Source organism: Vombatus ursinus, unplaced genomic scaffold (assembly GCF_900497805.2).
Source record: "Vombatus ursinus unplaced genomic scaffold, bare-nosed wombat genome assembly UNPS02014779.1, whole genome shotgun sequence".
Classification (NCBI taxonomy): Eukaryota; Metazoa; Chordata; class Mammalia; order Diprotodontia; family Vombatidae; genus Vombatus; species Vombatus ursinus.
The window spans coordinates 1,058,967-1,076,725 of NW_020954557.1; the positions used below are offsets into that span (position 1 = coordinate 1,058,967).

The window sequence follows — 17,759 nt, forward strand, 5'->3', positions numbered from 1 at the left end:
TGATAGTTTAAAGTTTACATAACAATTTAAGGTTTGCAAAGAACCTTACATATATTATCTCATTTGATCCATACAAAGTTTAACAGATGAGGAAGCTGAGGCAGAAAGGCTAAGTGGCTTGTTCAAGTCAGTCAATCAACAAACTTTTATTAAATGTTTACTACATATATCCCAGGAAATGTGCTAAGCACTAGGAATTCAGAGGCAAAGACAATCAATCCCTGCTCTCAATGACCTCACAGTCTAATTGGAGGAGATACCATGCAAACAACTATTTACAGACAAGAGATACAAACAAATATGGATCTTTAAGGGGTCATGAAGAGTAAGATATGATTGAAAACAACTAAACAACAATATAGATAACAATATAGATCCAAATGAATTGCAAATAATCAAAAAAAAGAAGGAACCAGAATTAAGGGAGAATATATGATCTAAGACTGGAAAGCTTGGGTGAGGAAGCAGGTTAAGAATGGCTTTGAATGCCAAATTCGGCATTCAAAATACAGGATTTTATATCTGATTGTGAAAGCGATAGGAAGCCACTGGAGTTTATTGAATAGAGGAATAACATGATCAGACCTAGGCTTCAGAAAGATCATTTTGTTTGCTGAGGAAGACAGACTGGAGTGAGGAGAGATTTGTGGCAGACAACCAACCAAGTGACTACTGCAGGAGTCCAGCAATGAAGTGATGAGGGCCCATATCAGCTGGTGGCAACATTAGGAGAGAAGTGGGCATATGCTGGACATGTTATGAAAAGTAAAATCAACAGCACTGGACAACAGATGAGAGGGGGTGTGGAAGTGGGAAAGGGGAGGAGGTGAAGATGACATCTAGGTCATGAGCCTGGGTGACCTGGGTCACATAGCTAGCAAGTGTCTGAGGCAGGACTCAAGCTCGCGTCTTCCTGACGCCAAATCTGGGACCTGATCCACCATGTCATCTGGCTGCCTCAAAAAAAATTTTTTTTCCTGAAATTTTTCTTCAAAAAAAAACAAAAACAACAAAAAAAAAAACACAATTTACTAACAATAAACAAAGGGTGAGAGTTAGAAGAGGGGCACAGTTTTTCTAGTACTTCTGGAAAAGCATGTTAGTACTCATTAAATATCAATGTAAAACTATAACTCTGGGTGAATTTTAACTTCTCAATTTCTCCATGTTACAAGTTCCAAAGAGAAAATATCTTTTGGGGACAGGAGATACAGTTCTGGTTAAATGAAACTGCTATATTTAATTCTTTCAGTCATAAAGAAGTACCTTTGAAAAGCTAAAGCTTTCTTTGTCTCTGCAAATTCTTGCAGGTTAGTTTTAATTAAAAACAGCAAAATTCTATTTTTTTAGATTTTCTAGGACATCCCTTATCCAAGTCTGCACATTCTCACCAGATAATCATGCTGATTCATACACAAAAGTTATGTTTAACCAAATTATGGGTTGCCATTTGAAAAGAGGATTCAGATCCAACTGTCCAAAATTCAAAGTTTTCACAAAGATGTATTTTCTACCATTACTTCTCCATAAAAGTCAAATTCTCATTTCTTTGTTCCCAAACTGTGAAAAACAGGTCCTGGGTTAAAAAAAAAAAAAAGTCATATATTCCATACTCATGTTTTATAAGAAATATTCCCTTCACTTTCCCAAGTTGGTTTGTAGTAACGGAAAACTATAGTGTGAAAATTATTACAAAGAAATTAAGAAAAAGCAGTAACATTCTCTTATGGGACCAGCTTAAAAGAAGAAAAAAATTCAAAAGCATATGCTTTTAAATCGGAAATGTTTCAGACTCAAAATATTCCCATTGTCTGCCTAGTCTGAAAGCCTTATTACCAGTTACTAGTTACTTCCGAAAGAAATAGTCTAGTTCTAGTAAGGGGTGTAACAGGAAGAGTAATGGGTCTGCTTTAAAAGAATTTACAGAGGAGAGTTTTGGCTGAAACTAAAACAAACAAACAAACAAACAAAAGGGTTAGTTTAGTGGCCCTAGAATCAGTTGGGCCCAGGCAAAATTGCTCCAGGCCACCAGCCCTAGTGCAGCCTGGGACTTAATTTGTCTAGGCTAGATGTTTCAAAGGCTTCTAAGAAGCAATCAAGCAAGTTCCCAGGATGGGTGGGGTAAACCAAAACTGGGATTGATTTATTTAAACAGAGTTTGGGGAACTAATGAGAAAGAAGCTTCAGTCTAGCCCCAGGACAGGGAAAGAAGTGTCCAAGGAGTCTGGTGTCTCTGTGGGAGTAGTGGGAGGGGAGGGAGATATTCTGTATTAGACCTCCCGTCAGACTAACAGCTCTAATTAGCTCCTGGTAGGCAGAGATTAAGGAGGCAAATTCTGTCCTCCTGTTCTTAAAAAGAAAAAGGGGAAGACCTTTGTTTTTAAGTTTATTCTAGAATTAAGAGATTTGTAACAGACCCCTTTTCAAACTGTGCTACAACTGTACACAGTTCAAGTTTCATTGATATGATTTAGGGGCTATTTTAGTACAATACCTTAAGTCCCCATGAAAAAAAAAAAAACATTTTTTTTTGCCATAACAATAATAAGTTCATAATGAATAAAAGTTCAATGATAAATATAAACAATACTTATATGTGCTTTAAGATTTCCAAAGTTGTGTGTACATATACATTTACATATGCATATGTGTGAATATTTTACATACGTATGTGTGTATGCACATTATATGCATATATGGGCATGTGTTTGTACACGTATACATATATACGCTTACATGCATGCATATATATGTCATTTAATACTCAAAACAATTCTGTAAGGTAGGAAATATTCTCTGAAAGAACGTAAGCTATTTTTGTCTTTGAATCTCCAACACCTTGAATAGAATAGTGCCTGGTACATAGCAAACTCTTAATAAGTAATTGTTGATTATTATCCTCATTTTACAGATTAGGAAAATCAGGCTCAGAATGACTGAGCGACTTAAGAAAAGTTACTCAGCTATTAAGTATTTGAGGCAGGATCTGAGGCAGGATCTTCCTGCCTGAGCCCTAAGCCCTGAACTCAATCCACTTCTCCTTTCATGAAAACTAACCGGCATAATGATGTTCCTTGAGTAAAGTGGCTCCTAAATCTTGGAGAGTTTGGCTTCTGTGTTTGGAATATGTCCAAATTACTTTTAGTGTTAAATGTGCATTATCACATTTATTATACACACTTAAATTATATCCCAAAACTCACAAAACCTATACTGTATATATATCTTGTAGGTTTTGTTAATTTTTGGTCATAATTTCAGTTATAACTCAGTTAACCAGAAGGATCACATTAACCTCAACATCATGTTTTCCAACTATTCAGACCTTTAGGCGGTTCACTCATCACTATATTGGAGGCAGTTAGCTAGATGGCATAATATATAGAGTGCTAGACTTGGAGTCAGGAATATCTGAGTTCAAATTCAGCCTCAAACACTCAATAGCTGTGTGACCCTGAGCAAGCCACTTAATCTCTGTTTGCCTCAGTTTCCTCAATTGTAAAATGAAGATTATAACAGCACCTATACCTTGAGAGGTTCTTGTGAAGATCCAATTAGATATTTGTAAAGAGCTTAACACAGTGACTGGCACATAGTAGGTACTATATAAACTTATTCTTTTCCCTTCCCCCACCCCCTTTACAAGTACATTAGGTCTAAGATATTTTAATTATGCATTTTAGGCACATAGTAGGTATTCCCTAGGCAAGGGAAATGTGCTATAAAAATTCTATAGGTCATCAAAATGACTCTAAATAAGCTGCTAGAATGCTCTTTCACACAGAATTTTTTTCTGGCATGCCCTACCTTGAAAGTCATTAAAGTAACTGAGTATATACATATATTTGGACAAAACTGCATAGCAGGAATGAAATTCAAGCCAAATTAAGTAGTTCTCATTACAAGGGGAACTAGTGACCTAGCATTAAGTGGTTCTGCACCTGCTCTGGCAAAACTTGATCCTCCGAAGGAGGATGGTGACTGCTTTTTAGCCAACATTTGCTTAAACATAGAAAATCTGTTCACACAAGGGAAAGTGGGGGTACTTTGGAGAAACTAGATTCTTAGACACATACAGCCATGGATATCTGTAATCTAGATAAGTGAGCTTGTGGGACTTTTTAGATTATCCTATGTCAGTTCTCCTGAAGAAGAATTAGGATTTGGGTACATTTACTCTAAACTCAATTTTCAAAGAAGTCACTTCTAGCAGTGGACCGAGAAATGCCTTCTGAGCTCAATAAAGCATCTACTCCCAAGAGTTTCTCAGCTGCTTTTTAAGCTGAGAAAAGCATCTAACTCTGGGCAGTCTTAAATATATGGGCCTGTGTTCTTGGGTCATTCAACAAGCATCAATTCAGTGCCTCCCAATGCCAAGCACTGTGCTAAGGGACATAAATCCTAAGAATGAGCAGGTCTTTGCTCTGTAAGAGCTTCCATTCTTCAGGGGGAGATATATACATATGTAAATATATACAGAATACAGAGTTCTTAGGGAAAGGAGGGGCAGCAGCACTTAGGGGATCTAATAAATCTAAATCTATAAGACCAGGAATGCATTTGATTCTTAAACCCAAAGCTACTGGAGAAACAGAGGGGGAGAACTAGAATTTAAATTAACTGTTTGGTATATATAACTGTTTGGTATATAGCTGGAGAAAGAAATGGCAAACCATTCCAGTATCTTTGCCAAGAAAACCCTAAGTGGGATCATGAAGAGTTAGACTCAACTGAAAACAACTAAACAACAAAGTTGGCACAGTGGATAGAGTGCCAGGCCTGGACTCAGGAAGACTGGCCTCAGACACTTACTAGATTTGCGTGTGACCCTGGGCAAATCACTTAACCCCCTTTGCCTCAGTTGCCTCATCTGTAAAATGAGCTGGAGAAGGAAATGGCAAACCACTCCAGTATCTCTGTGATCCCATTTGGGATCACAGAGACACAACTGAAACGACTCAAAAAAAACAACAACAAAATACAGTATAGTTTTCCCCACTAAATTAACTCGAGGCCAAGAGACTGAGACAGAGGACAGAAACATACAGACTCCTCACACACATACCTGACTCTTTCCTGCTTCGCTTTCCTCCTTCTCGACTCTTCTTCAGCACAGCTTTTAACATCTTTAATAGACTTTCTGCTTCCTAAAGAGAAAAGGGAGAGAAGAGACAAGGAAGGGGGAGGGAAGCCTATGTTAGAATGTAACCTGAACATTGTCTTTAAACAGATATTTCTCATGTCAAACAAAACACGCAGAGGTCATTAAATATAAAATATGCTGGGCTTTACATTAATTTTCCATGAATAAGTTAAGCAGCAAGCCAAAGGCTAAAGCAACAAAGAATGTTTTAATATTTGAATAAAATGATTAGACGCTTACTATCTCATTATAAAGGAAAACAACATTGGGCATTCTCAACATTCCACATATAATTAAGGTTACGAGGCTAAACCTGGGTGAGTTACTGTAATATACTTTAGTACAAAAATGCTTAACTACTGACCCAAGTTTACTAAAGGGAGAGAATATGGAACACAAAAGCTACAAATAAAATACGAATTACAAAGAAAAGAATGAAGCAATATCATTAATTCACTGGCTTTGTTCAATTATGCTACCAAAAAAGAAAAAAAAATTTTTCTCAGGAGCAAACATCTGCTAGCATTTTCAAAGGAATCCATTATAAGATTGATACTGTGGGTCAGGGTAACATCTTAGAAGTTCTGGACTGAGTGGGGACTTCAGGGATCAAGGAGAACATAGTCATTTTATAGATGGGGAAACTAAGTCCTAGAGAAAGGAAGTGACTTGCGTGAGGTCTCAAAGCTAATAATGAGATATTAATCTTCGATTATATGTAGTAGTTATGTTTTGGGAGGCAGAGGGAAAAGGAGTAGCCCGTGGCACCAAGCCAAACCTAGGCAATAATGAGTTACACTTTTTAAAAATGGGGTTCTACTGTGCTTGTAAAAACAGCGGAAAGGCTCATTCCTAAGGTGAAACCAGACACCTACGCTCTGGCAATAGACAAACACAAGGACATTATTTCAGCATGAAGTTATTCTCTTCACTCATTTCCCTCCTCTCCACTAATCCAAATGAAAAGGATGCAGGTGCAGCAATAAACTAAGAACAAATTTCCAATTATACAACACTATACCTTAAACTGTGGATAGAGTGCTTAATAAATGGCTGATGATTAACTAAAATGGTTAGTTTTTAAATTATTAGTATTAGTAATAACAAACTAACACTAACCACTAATGCAGTTAGTTTATCATAATTATTATTAATAGAAACTCACATTATTTGCACTGTATAGTCTACAAAGGACAGCTAAGAAGCACAGTGGATACAGTGCCAGGCCTGAAGTCAGGAAGACCCTTCTTCCTGAGTTAAAATCTGGCCTCAGACTCTTAGTGTGATCCTGGGCAAGTCACTTAATCCTGTTTGCCTCAGTTTCCTCATCTGTCAAATGAGCCGGAGAAGGAAATGGCAAACCACTCCGGTATCTTCGCCAAGAAAACCCCACATAGGGCCACACAAAGAGTCAGACACAACTGAAAAAATGAACAATAGTCCACAAAGCACTTTCCTCACAACAATCGTGTGACAGAAAGAGTACAAGTATAATCACTATTTTATGAATAGAGAAACTGAGACTCAGAAGGATAAAATGACTTGCCCAGTATCCACATAGCTAGTAACTGTCAGAGCTAGCATTCAAATCCTGCTTCCCACCCCCTACCAAGGTCCAGTGTTCACTGCACCATCTTCCTACAAAAAATTTCCTTAACACCCACCCCCATCATTATTTTTACCTAATGACAGTTTCCTTTTCATCTACCTCCTCCTTACTCCTAGCTAAATAAAATATCAATTGTATTTTTTTTTAACCAATTTTCCTCCCCTTAGAAGTTTCAATCCCTTAAGGATAAGCAAACTACAATGTTTTATGCTACATTAACATTATGACTCAAGTACTTCAAAACTTCAAAATATCTATTATTCCATATAAGTGCCTTTTTTTTTTTCCCCTTTTTGGTGAGGCGATTGGAGTTAAGTGATTTGCCCAGGGTCACACACCTAGTAAGTGTTAAGTGTCTGAGGCTGGATTTGAACTCAGGTCCTCCTGACTCCAAGGCCAGAGCTCTATTCACTACACCACCTAGCTGCCCCAGTATAAGTATTTTTGCCAAAGATGAAAATTGTAGTCCCTCTTTGGTAGAGGGTTTTATTCAAATCATAGCCAACCCTTTGGTGATGAGCCTCTCTAAACTTCTCTAGGAGGTTCTGGAGACCCCAGAACCACACTCCATCACCACACTTTTCCACTCCACACAACCTTCAACAACCCAACCACAATACCACCTATGACAGAACCAATACCTACCAGGCAACCCCTCTCCTGTCAAAGGGATGCAATAGGGCTTTGCTGGTGACTGATTGGCTCCTGCCACCCTTGAGACGGCATATTAGGTATCTAAGGGCATAACAAGTCCCACGCACATGAAATCAGGGTCCTTTCAACTTGGTAGATATCTGAAGACCACCCAGTCACCATACCTTGGCCTGCTGACCAGATGCATTTCCATTGAGACAAGGGGACCAGCCTATGGAAACTAAGGGCTACAGTATCCATTTTTTACTTAGTCTTGCTAGGTTAGGACTAAGTAAACCTCCTTTTATTAACTTATAAACTCTTCAATAACTTCAAAGTGTCTCATTTTGTCCCAAAGTCAAACCTGAATGGGATGTTGGCATAAGGCTCTCACCCCTAACAACTCTGGTAAGCAGACAACAAGCATTTATTGAGACCTTCCTATGTACCAGACATTATGCTAAGCAGTGTGACACAAAAGGGTGCAGGGGTTGCTCTCAAGGAGCTCACAGTTTAACGTTGAAGAAATCACGCAAATAACTATGTACATACAAGTTAAAAAACTGAAGGCAGTCTCAGAGAGAAGGAACCTTAAAAATCTAAAAATTATACAGCTGTTTGTGGAGGTCAGGTAGATATAAGATAGGAACAAAAGCATCTCAAAACAAGTGATTTTAAAAAACAGCTCAAAAAAGCACTTTCAAAATAAGAGAAAAATATAGCTATATAAAGAGGATAGGTACCTTGGAAAGTAGTCAGTCCTCCCTCACTGGAATTCTTCCTGTAAAAGCCCGATGACACTTGCTGAAAATGCTATAGAAAGAATTCTTGATCAAGTTTGAGTTGAAATAAATGGCCTCTTGGGTTTTTCCCCCAACTGTGAGATTATGTGATACATTCTGCTTTGTGACACCATTTTCTCTGGGAGAAAATGAGACACAACAGGATACGATAAAGAAAACACACAGCTACTCCGTTTACTTTCAAATAGTGATATTAGGAAGGCCTCTCTTTCCACACTACTACACAGGCCATTGACATAAGAACTTATAATGGTAAGCTGATACATTCATGCAGCTTTTTAAAATATATATGTATAGAGGAGCCCTAATATGCAATATCTCTGCAACCTCTGTTCTCTCAATAAATCCTTGTTGACTGACAAGACTTAACAGTGCAGAAAAGAGGCACAGGTATGCACCACAGGTAGGCCACAAGAAATGAAAAAGGAGAGGGAGGTGACAAGGCTGTGTTTGGCAATATCCTTGCATGTTTATGCCTGAAAATCCCAAATATCCTGGAAATCAGCCCAAATTCCTAGACTGGTAATGAAAATGACAGATTTCATAAGATGGCACATGCTTGGTCCAAGAAGCTTTTAGCTTTTAGTTGCTTTTCAACCAACCAGTGCATCCAACCCCAACTCTACAGATGAAACACTTTACTTTCTTTTTTTCAAAAAATGAAAACTATAAAACACAAGGTGTTTCCATTTCTACTTTAGGCTGCCAGGAAATTTAAGCCAAATTCAGTGTCCAATTGTAGTAATCAACTCATTCATCTCAGGTACCTGGCAACATCTAATCCCTCTACTTTCCTTTGGATGTTTTTATCCTTAGTTATCCTTTTTGGCATTATGCAATAACTTCAAATTTAGCTCAAATCCTCCTGAAAGTAGGTGGAAGGGTGAGGGAGAGGAAATAAATCCTAAGTAAACAAAAAGCACTCAAACTCTTTTCATCTTCTTTAGCCCCTTCAACAACTCAATCTATAATTACCTACTATATACAGAGCACCACTACATTAAGTGCCAGGGAATTTAACAAAGACATGGTCCCGTCCTCAAGGAGATTACAGTTTAGTACAAAATAAGACAAAAGAATAGACATCAAATAATTTAGGATTTTACAGTTAAGTTCTTCTAAGAAAGTTGAAATCAAGGGTTATATGAGGAGGTCAGGGTTCAGAAAAGGCTTTACTGAGAAGGCAGCATCTGAGTCACTCTTCAAAAGATAGATACACAGAAAAGACATTCAGAGGAAATCAAAGAAACACATAAGACAATTTTGTTGCTACCTTCTAAAAGTTAATTTTTAAAAAATAATAAACCAGACAGCAGCATTTTATAGTTACATGTACAATCATTAGTAATCACCTTTTTTATTTTCTATTTTCTTTTTCTTTTATTTGTTCGTGCAGGGCTAGAGTTTTTAACCTGAGACTTGTGAAATACAGATGGATAGACAGATAGATAGATAGACAGACAGACAGATAGAAAGATAGAAATATATTTCAATAAAAATGGTTTTCTTTCTAATCTTACACATTTTAATTTATTCACTTAAAACCATTATTCTGAGAAGGGATCCATAGACTTCATCAGATTGCCAGAAGGGTCCATGAGAGAGGAATGATGGTATTTCTCAATGAAGTTCAACTAAAATGACAGGTTATCATAATCAAAGAAGCTATCAGCCATCACCTATTGGTAATGGGCAACCTAATGGTAAACAAGCAACCTCTAACAGTTAGCTGGTCCACAGGGAACAGAAAGTCTGTCACGAGGACCATACTGTAAATCTCTCCAGCTTGAAAGAACCTACCAGAACTTGTGTTCCATGGACACAGCCTTCAGGAACCACAGGTCCTCCAGAAAAGGAGTACAGTTTTATTTTAAACATCATTAGAATTTTTTAAAATATGCTTTTGAATATTTCCCTGCATAAGGAAGGTAATTCTGACAGAGGCAGGAAGGTTGGGTTGGTACAGAAGCAGGAAAACCTGTTAAAGCAGTTACTGCAATAATCTATTCAGATGATAATGAGGTTCAGTACAATGGTGAGGGGAGTAGAAGCCAAAAGCAAGAGATCTCATTTTCCCATTTCTTCCTTCCTCAGTCTTCAGCATCAAAGACACATGTAACTGTCATTTGGAGAAATCCTTAAACTTCACTAATTTGGGGTTTTTTTTTTAAGTTGCAAGCACTTAAAATGAGAGAACTTTATAATCTCTCTTCTCTAAGCTCTTAAAATATTATATGTATGTACCACATGTTTTGGTGGTTAGTTATGTTTGATCTTGTGCTATTCTATTTTATATGAAAACTATATGCCCCCTGAGGGCAGAGGCCATGTCTCTTACCCTTTTTTGTACATTCCATAAAGCCTAGTGTTCCACAGTAAGCAATTAAAAACTATCTGGAGATTTAAAAATATTTCTTTTATTGTCTAACCAGATGAGTTAGCTGTTAAAAAAAATAGTCTAAGTTTTCAATAACAAAAAATATATTTTCTCTCCCTTCCATGAGTTAGCTTTCTAATCAGTTGCCTTCAGTGTCTAAAGCACTGAGTGAGGATTAGGAGACCTGGATTTTATTCTTAGTTCTGCTACTAACCAGCCTGTTGACATATACTTACATAACGTCCCCAGTCCTCTATTAAAGACAACTTTGAATATTTCTTTCTGTTTCCTAAAATTTTATGATTCTGCCTACAATCACCATCACTAGGTTGTGATGATGATGTAGTGTCTATGCCAAAGAACTTTTTTTATATTGCACAATATGTAAATGAAGCTGAGCCATATGACATTGTTTTGGTCAGTTATAATCTATATCTTAAGAATGAATAAGCCACACCAATGTATTAGTCTCCTTAACCAAAATTTTAGTGAATACTCCCTCCAATTCCACAAATTAATGACTTTTTAAAGCACTAAGTGCAATTCATTAGGAAGCAAAGTAAATGTCTGCTTTTGTCACAAGAAAGGTAATTTTAATTAAAAGATTATTCAAGCACACAGTTTAAACTGATTGTTTACATTTTATTGCATTAAGTTATCTGACAACTCCCCTCACTTTCAATCTATATTTAAAACGCTGTTCCTAAGTTGTTCTGTAAGGAAGAGAGTTTCAAAAAAACAAAAATCCTAAATCTGCATTTCAAGTTCCTAGAGAATTGCAAAGAGGAACTGCTGCATGTAAGTTTGTTTAAACAAATCCCTATTCTAATAGTTGTTGGGAATGCTGGAAAAAGAAACTGGATTTCATTCCCCTATGAAAAAAAAATAGGAAAATGAGCTTCTAGTTTGAGAGGCATTGTGGGAATTTTACATTTTCAGGATGGATACCCAGTTACGTGTCTTTTACTTTCTTTTCCTGTTTCTGCCACAACAGAGAAAAAAAAGATACACCATTAATGACAGACATTTTAGCTAAAATAAAGATAATCTAAGGTCATCCCTTTAATTAGGTCTAACAGCTAAAGCAGGGTGAATTCATCACCTGAGGCTAAAACCTAGAGTAGCTACCAGCAACCAAGAAAAATTACCCAGAGGGACTTTTAATTCTGAAATTCTTCAGCAATGTACTAGTCTGGCAGGGTCAGATTCTAAGAGAAGAGTCAGAATAAATTAAAAAATGAACATTCTGATCAAAATCTGAGGATCCTATTAAACTGAGATTACAGTTATGGATTACTGAAAAAAGTATCAAATTGTAGCTTTGGTATTCACTTCTTTGAAAGTTGTTCTAAAAAAATAAATAAAATTAAAAAAATAGCATGTTTAAATGGTATAGTGGAAAAACCACTGGCTTCTTTTTTTTTTTTTTTTTTTTTTTTTAGAGAGCTTAGGTTCAAAAGATGCCTTTGGCAATGATTAACTCTGTGACCCTGGGCAAATCACCAAACCTCCCTGGGCCTTAGTTTTCACTGATCCCTATGAAAAAATAAAGTACCTCTTCAATGTCTGCTATGTTTTGCTGTTGTTCAGTCATGTCTGACTCTTCATGACCCGTTTTTGGGGGTTTTCTTGACAAAGATACTGGAGTGGTTTGCCATTTCTTTCTCCAGCTCATTTTAAAGATGAGGAAACTAAGGCCAACAGGGTTAAGTGACTTGCCCAAAGTCACGCAGCTAGCATGTGTTTGAGGTTGGATTTGAACTCAGGAAGATGAGTCTTCTTGACTCCGGGCCCACCACTCTATCCCACTTTATCTGTTGTGCCACCTAGCTGCCCCTTCGCTATGTTTAACTAACTTATTCAGTAGTACTTTTGATAAGTACAAGGTCACATTTGTTACCTAGGTTCTTACCTACACCTAGAAGCAGCCTACCTAATTTGGAAGCAAAAAAATGTATTGGGGCACTGGGGGAAGGGGGGAATCACAGCCTCAAGTAGAAAGGCAGCATAACATTGTTTTAAGAAAAGAAAAATACTAAGCCAGAAGCTGAGAACCATGGGTTTGTTTTTTGTTTGTTTTTTTTATACTGATTGTCATTAGCTGACTGCGTGACTATGAACAAATCATTTAAGCACTCTGCATCTCAGTTTCCTCACTGATAATTTTAGAAGTCTTTTTCAGCTCTAGAATTCTGATGATTCTATGATTCTACATATTAGTCAAACAAATAAGTGACATAGTAGTCTTCAAAGTTCCAAATGTGCAGAATTGGGTTAATTTGGTATTGCTGATCAGATGTGATTTTATATATCTACCTGTGTGTGCAAGTGTGTGTGTGTGTGTATACATGCATCTGTGTGTATACATACAAATGAATCACAAAGCTAAATTACCACACTGTTTTATTGAAATCCACTCTACAAAACAGTTATCTCTAATTCCACCTTCTCTTCCATGGCTTTAGGCAAGGAGCTATAAATAAGGGCTAGGGTTAGATGGCCTTCAGCTCTAAAATGCTGTGTCTGTCAAACTTGCACACCTAAACAACAAAGACACAACAAGGTCACAACTTTTTTTTTTTTTAAAGGAGTATTTGAGATAATGGACTAAACAGAAATGTAATGGTCTCTTGTTTCCCAGATAAGTGGAAAACTATCAAAATTGTTACAAGGGATGTCCTGTTATTTAAAAAAAAATGCCATTATTGGCATTTTCATTTTTCTAACGAATTTATAAAAACAACACCATCAACTCGAGGTTTGGAGGACTCATGGGTCCTATAAAAACACAGTTTACAAGTAGCAAAATGACACATTAGTGTAGGAAAAACAAGACAACTACGACTTTTGAGTCCTAATCCCCTCTGCCCTTGGCTTTTTTAACAATATGGAAAGGCTGTATTATCTCTGAGCTTCCCATTTATTATACATAACACAGGTATTGTTTAAATAATTAATATAAAGTACACTATTGTTGCTCTGTCTTCATCACTGATTCAAACACCAACCAACCGACAGGGATTTGACTTCAATCCTCAATTATAAAACAGTATCCTCCCTACAATTTGCTTTTTTCTGTGTATAAAGTCAATGAACATTCAGTCTCCAAAGATATATGTGAGGACTGACCACAAAGTAATGGGAATGGGGCTTTTTTTTTAATGCTGCAGAATGTATGCATTCAAGTTAAGTACTGTCCCCTCCAAAAGCTGCCATCTTGGGAAGACAGATACACATTTATGTCCATGAAGCAGCCACTGCCCAAAAAAATGGACTTAAAATCTTATTCTGGAATTGTTTTGAGGCTGAGGCACATGGTTTTGGACATCCTCAATGGTTACAAATTCCCAACCTTTGAGAGTGGATTTAAATTTTAGATATAGCCACAAAACATTCTGACCTTACGATGAACAAGAATATGGATAACCCTAACTGGATAATACCCTTTGGATTTAAAACCAAAGTATGACGTAAATAGATTGCTTTCAGCTTCAAATCTGATTCAGATCATGCCACATACCTATTTAAAAATCATCAGTGACTCCCTCTTAACCAGTCAACAACTCCTTAGCCTGATGTTTTTAGCATTCTACCATCAGTATTACATGCCCTATGCCATTTTTTATTTATTTAACTTTTTTTTTTACATAAGCATAAGGCAAAAGGGTACATGATGAGAAAAGGTGCACAGAAAAGTCTAATGAAAAATGTTTTGGGGTCAATTGATTTTTTTAACTAGTTTTTGAGTTTGGGCAGTGCTAAAGAGGATATGGGGGTAGGGGGGAGGCTTATGACAAAGTCAAAGACAAGGCATATCTTGGAATTATGGCAGAAAATAAATGATCAAATATGTAGGTGGAAAGGTCACGGGGGGGGAAATAAATTAGGCTCCTAAATATTAAGGTGGGGGAAGCTGCGAGACAGACAAAAATTGAAGATAATTCTGAAGTTGCAAACTTGGGTCCCTAGGCACTATACCAGGCACTAGGGATACACAGACAAAAATAAAAATTTCAAGGAGCTTAGCTTCTTCTGGGGGAGACAGCACTTATGTACATGTATATACAGCATAAATTCAAAATAAACACAAAATAATTTAGACAAAATGATGCACTGTCTGGCACATTACTAGCAGAGTCAGGAATTCTACATGAGAAAACCACTAGTGACAAATGAAGTGTCTCACAATTTCCAAATCATTCAATTTACAAGATTTGTATTTCGGCAGAAAATATCAAAATATTTACTATAACCCTACATATTTGTGCATGGAACTGGGATAGACGTTCCACAAAGGAGATTAAGTAGACCTCAGGAAATTTATAGTCTAAGACAGACAACAATAACAAGAGCAGAAGCCAACCCAACAAACAGAAATGCAAAATGTGTTGATGTCACATGAAAACAGAGGGTGCATTTAACGTATGAAGAATGAAAAAAAGTTGTATGCTTGGAAGAGGAATTGGCATCAGTCTTCCAGCTAATTCGAGAAAGCAAATAAGAGACTTAAGACTTGGGTTTCGGGGGCAGCTAAGTGGCACAGTACACAGAGCACCAGCCCTGGATTCAGGAGTACTTGAGTTCAAATCCGGCTTCAGACACATAACACTTACTAGCTGTGTGACCCTGGGCAAGTCACTTAACCCCCATTGCCTAACCAAAAAAAAAAAAGAAAAGAAAAAAAAAAAGACTTGGGTTTCCACCCTCCTTCCTGCAAAGTAGAACCTTACAGATCACATTCACAAAGCGGGGATTTCTAAGTCAACTTTCTCAACCTAGGTTTTCTCATCTGCAAAATAGGGGAAAATAACAGCACCTATCTCATGGGGTTGCTGTGAGAATCTAATCAGATAATTATCATACAAATGTTACCTATAATTATCAAGGCTGGCGACTGCCTATACAAAGAAAATGGAAGAGATGAAGTTGACTGAGTCACTTCCATTTCCTCAGTAGACCTGGTACACTTGGTTGAGATTCTATATTTTTCGTTCTAGTGCAATACATATATTTTAAGACTAACAGGGATACCACAGCATGTCTGATATTTCCATTTAAATAATGGCAAAAAAAAAAAAAGCAACTTCATAGAAAACTGGTAAGCAATATGAAGCTACAGAAGAGCTGATGTAGCCATTCTGAACAACATTTAATAAGTAAAAACACAGCCAGATGGGAAATATTCCAGCTAGATTTTTATATTACAAAACGAGGACATGAGGGTAGGAGAAGTTTGCATGAGGACAACTAACGTTATTTTTAGAACATCCATAAAACTTTAACCACCACTGCAATGTTCCAACATTATCCATGCCTGAAGGTATGTATGGTGCATGCCCCCAGTGGGTCAGGATAAAGGTTCAGATTTTTATTTTCTGAAGAACTACTGAAAGGGTCAATTAAAGCCTTCAGAAGCATTTCCAGCAAAAGCTTTGATCGCTGATTCTGTCATCACTCTCCCTTACCACATACAGACAGCATGAAATAAATACATCTTGGATTCAAAGAACAAAATCAGTATTGTGAGGCAGTACTTACACTATGGGACATCAATTTAAAAAGAAACCACACAAACAGATATGGGTCATTTTTTTATGGGGGGAGGAAGCTATATAGAAAAGAGCAAGAGCTCCAAAATCTATACTTTTCAAACCCAAAACAAAAAGTATCCTTATATTCTTTCAACTATAACAATGAAATCATTTCTACATGCCCATAGTAAAGTTATTTTCATAACTTTATAATGTGTGGTCCAACTGCTTTCCTTTAAGAAAAAGAAGCACAAGAGAATACACACACACACACACACATACACACACACACACACACACACACACGCTTTAAAACAAAAATAGTTGGGATTACAGTTAGTGACGATAAGATTGTTCCATAATAATGTTCATAAATGTACTATCCTTTCACAGTCACAAACTAAAGAGATATGGATTTTGCTGGTCATGTAAGTATGCATGAAAACAGAACATGAAGTAATTTTTATTATGTGGATCTTATAAGCAGATATTAAAGTTCCCCAATATTCCCCAGATATTAAAATTTGTGTCTTCACTGCTAAAAAAAAAAATAAAGATTTCAAATAACTGCTAATTAATCCAAACCCTTGAAACTAATAAGGTTCATCAATTTCTGCTGTTTCAGTGAAATCCATCAACCTCTATTTGATACATTAATCTTGTGGCAAATATACATGTATAAATAAACATACCATCCAGATAGCTCTTTGTAGGGTTAAATTCTTCCTTTTCTTAAGACCTAGTATTCAGACTATCAGAGTTGAAAGGGGATATCTGGTTCAACATGAATCTTGGGAGTCAGAAGAGATTTCTGAAATCATCTACTCCTGCCTACAAGAAAACAAGAATTCCCTCTACAGCATACCCAATAAGAAGTCATTAGTTCCCTGGGCCAACCTCTAATCCCCTGGGGAGGGTGGGGACAGTCTTAATTTTTTTGTGTCACAGGCTTTAGTAATCTAGTAAAGTTTATGGATTCCTTCTCAGAATGTTTGTAAATGCACACAAAACAGAATTACAAAGGAAACCAATTATATTGAAATACAATATACACACATATGTGTATGTATGTGTATGTGTGTATATTATATATACATATACACATTTACTTACACACACACACACATTCGAGGACACTACCCCCAGTCAAGAATCCCTGCTCTTGTGGTAAGGGTGAACCCTACTGTGTCCTGGGAAAGCCCATTCCACTTAGGGAGAGCTCTAGTTTTTTGGAAGTTTTCCTTACATAAACCAAAACTTTCCTCTCTACAACTTCTGGCCATTACTTCCGGTTCTGCCCTTTGGGGCCAAATAGAATACATCTAATTCTATCTTACATATGATAACCCTTCAATTACTTGCACACAGCTCTCATATTCCCTGAGCATTCTTTCTCCAGAAGAATGGTTAATAGGGAGTTGAAACCCAAGACAAAGAGGGTACTAAGAGGACACCTAGATGTCCTTTGAAGGATCAAAATTTGCAATTTGAAGGGACCTTGGGGTCATCAACCTCCTCACTTTATACATGAGGAACCCTGGCAAGGAGATCAAACAATTTGCCCAAGATCACACAACAATTAAGCAGCAAAGCTTAACCTTTTCGTTAGACCACAAAAGAGTAAAGTTGATGAGTTTATGTCACCCGTCCAAGAAAAACTAAA

At 36.9% G+C, this 17,759-nt stretch overlaps 1 protein-coding gene across 2 annotated transcripts in view; it reads right to left on the reverse strand.

Moving 5' to 3' along the window:
- Window positions 1–17,759, reverse strand: part of LOC114045951 (protein TANC1-like) — a 265,490-nt gene that overhangs the window by 174,014 nt on the left and 73,717 nt on the right. For both annotated transcript variants that reach the window (XM_027866163.1, XM_027866164.1), the window contains one exon: window positions 5,066–5,147. In XM_027866163.1, the coding sequence (XP_027721964.1) occupies window positions 5,066–5,126 (61 nt within the window). In that variant the 5' untranslated portion in view covers window positions 5,127–5,147. The remainder of the gene's footprint in view (window positions 1–5,065; window positions 5,148–17,759) is intronic.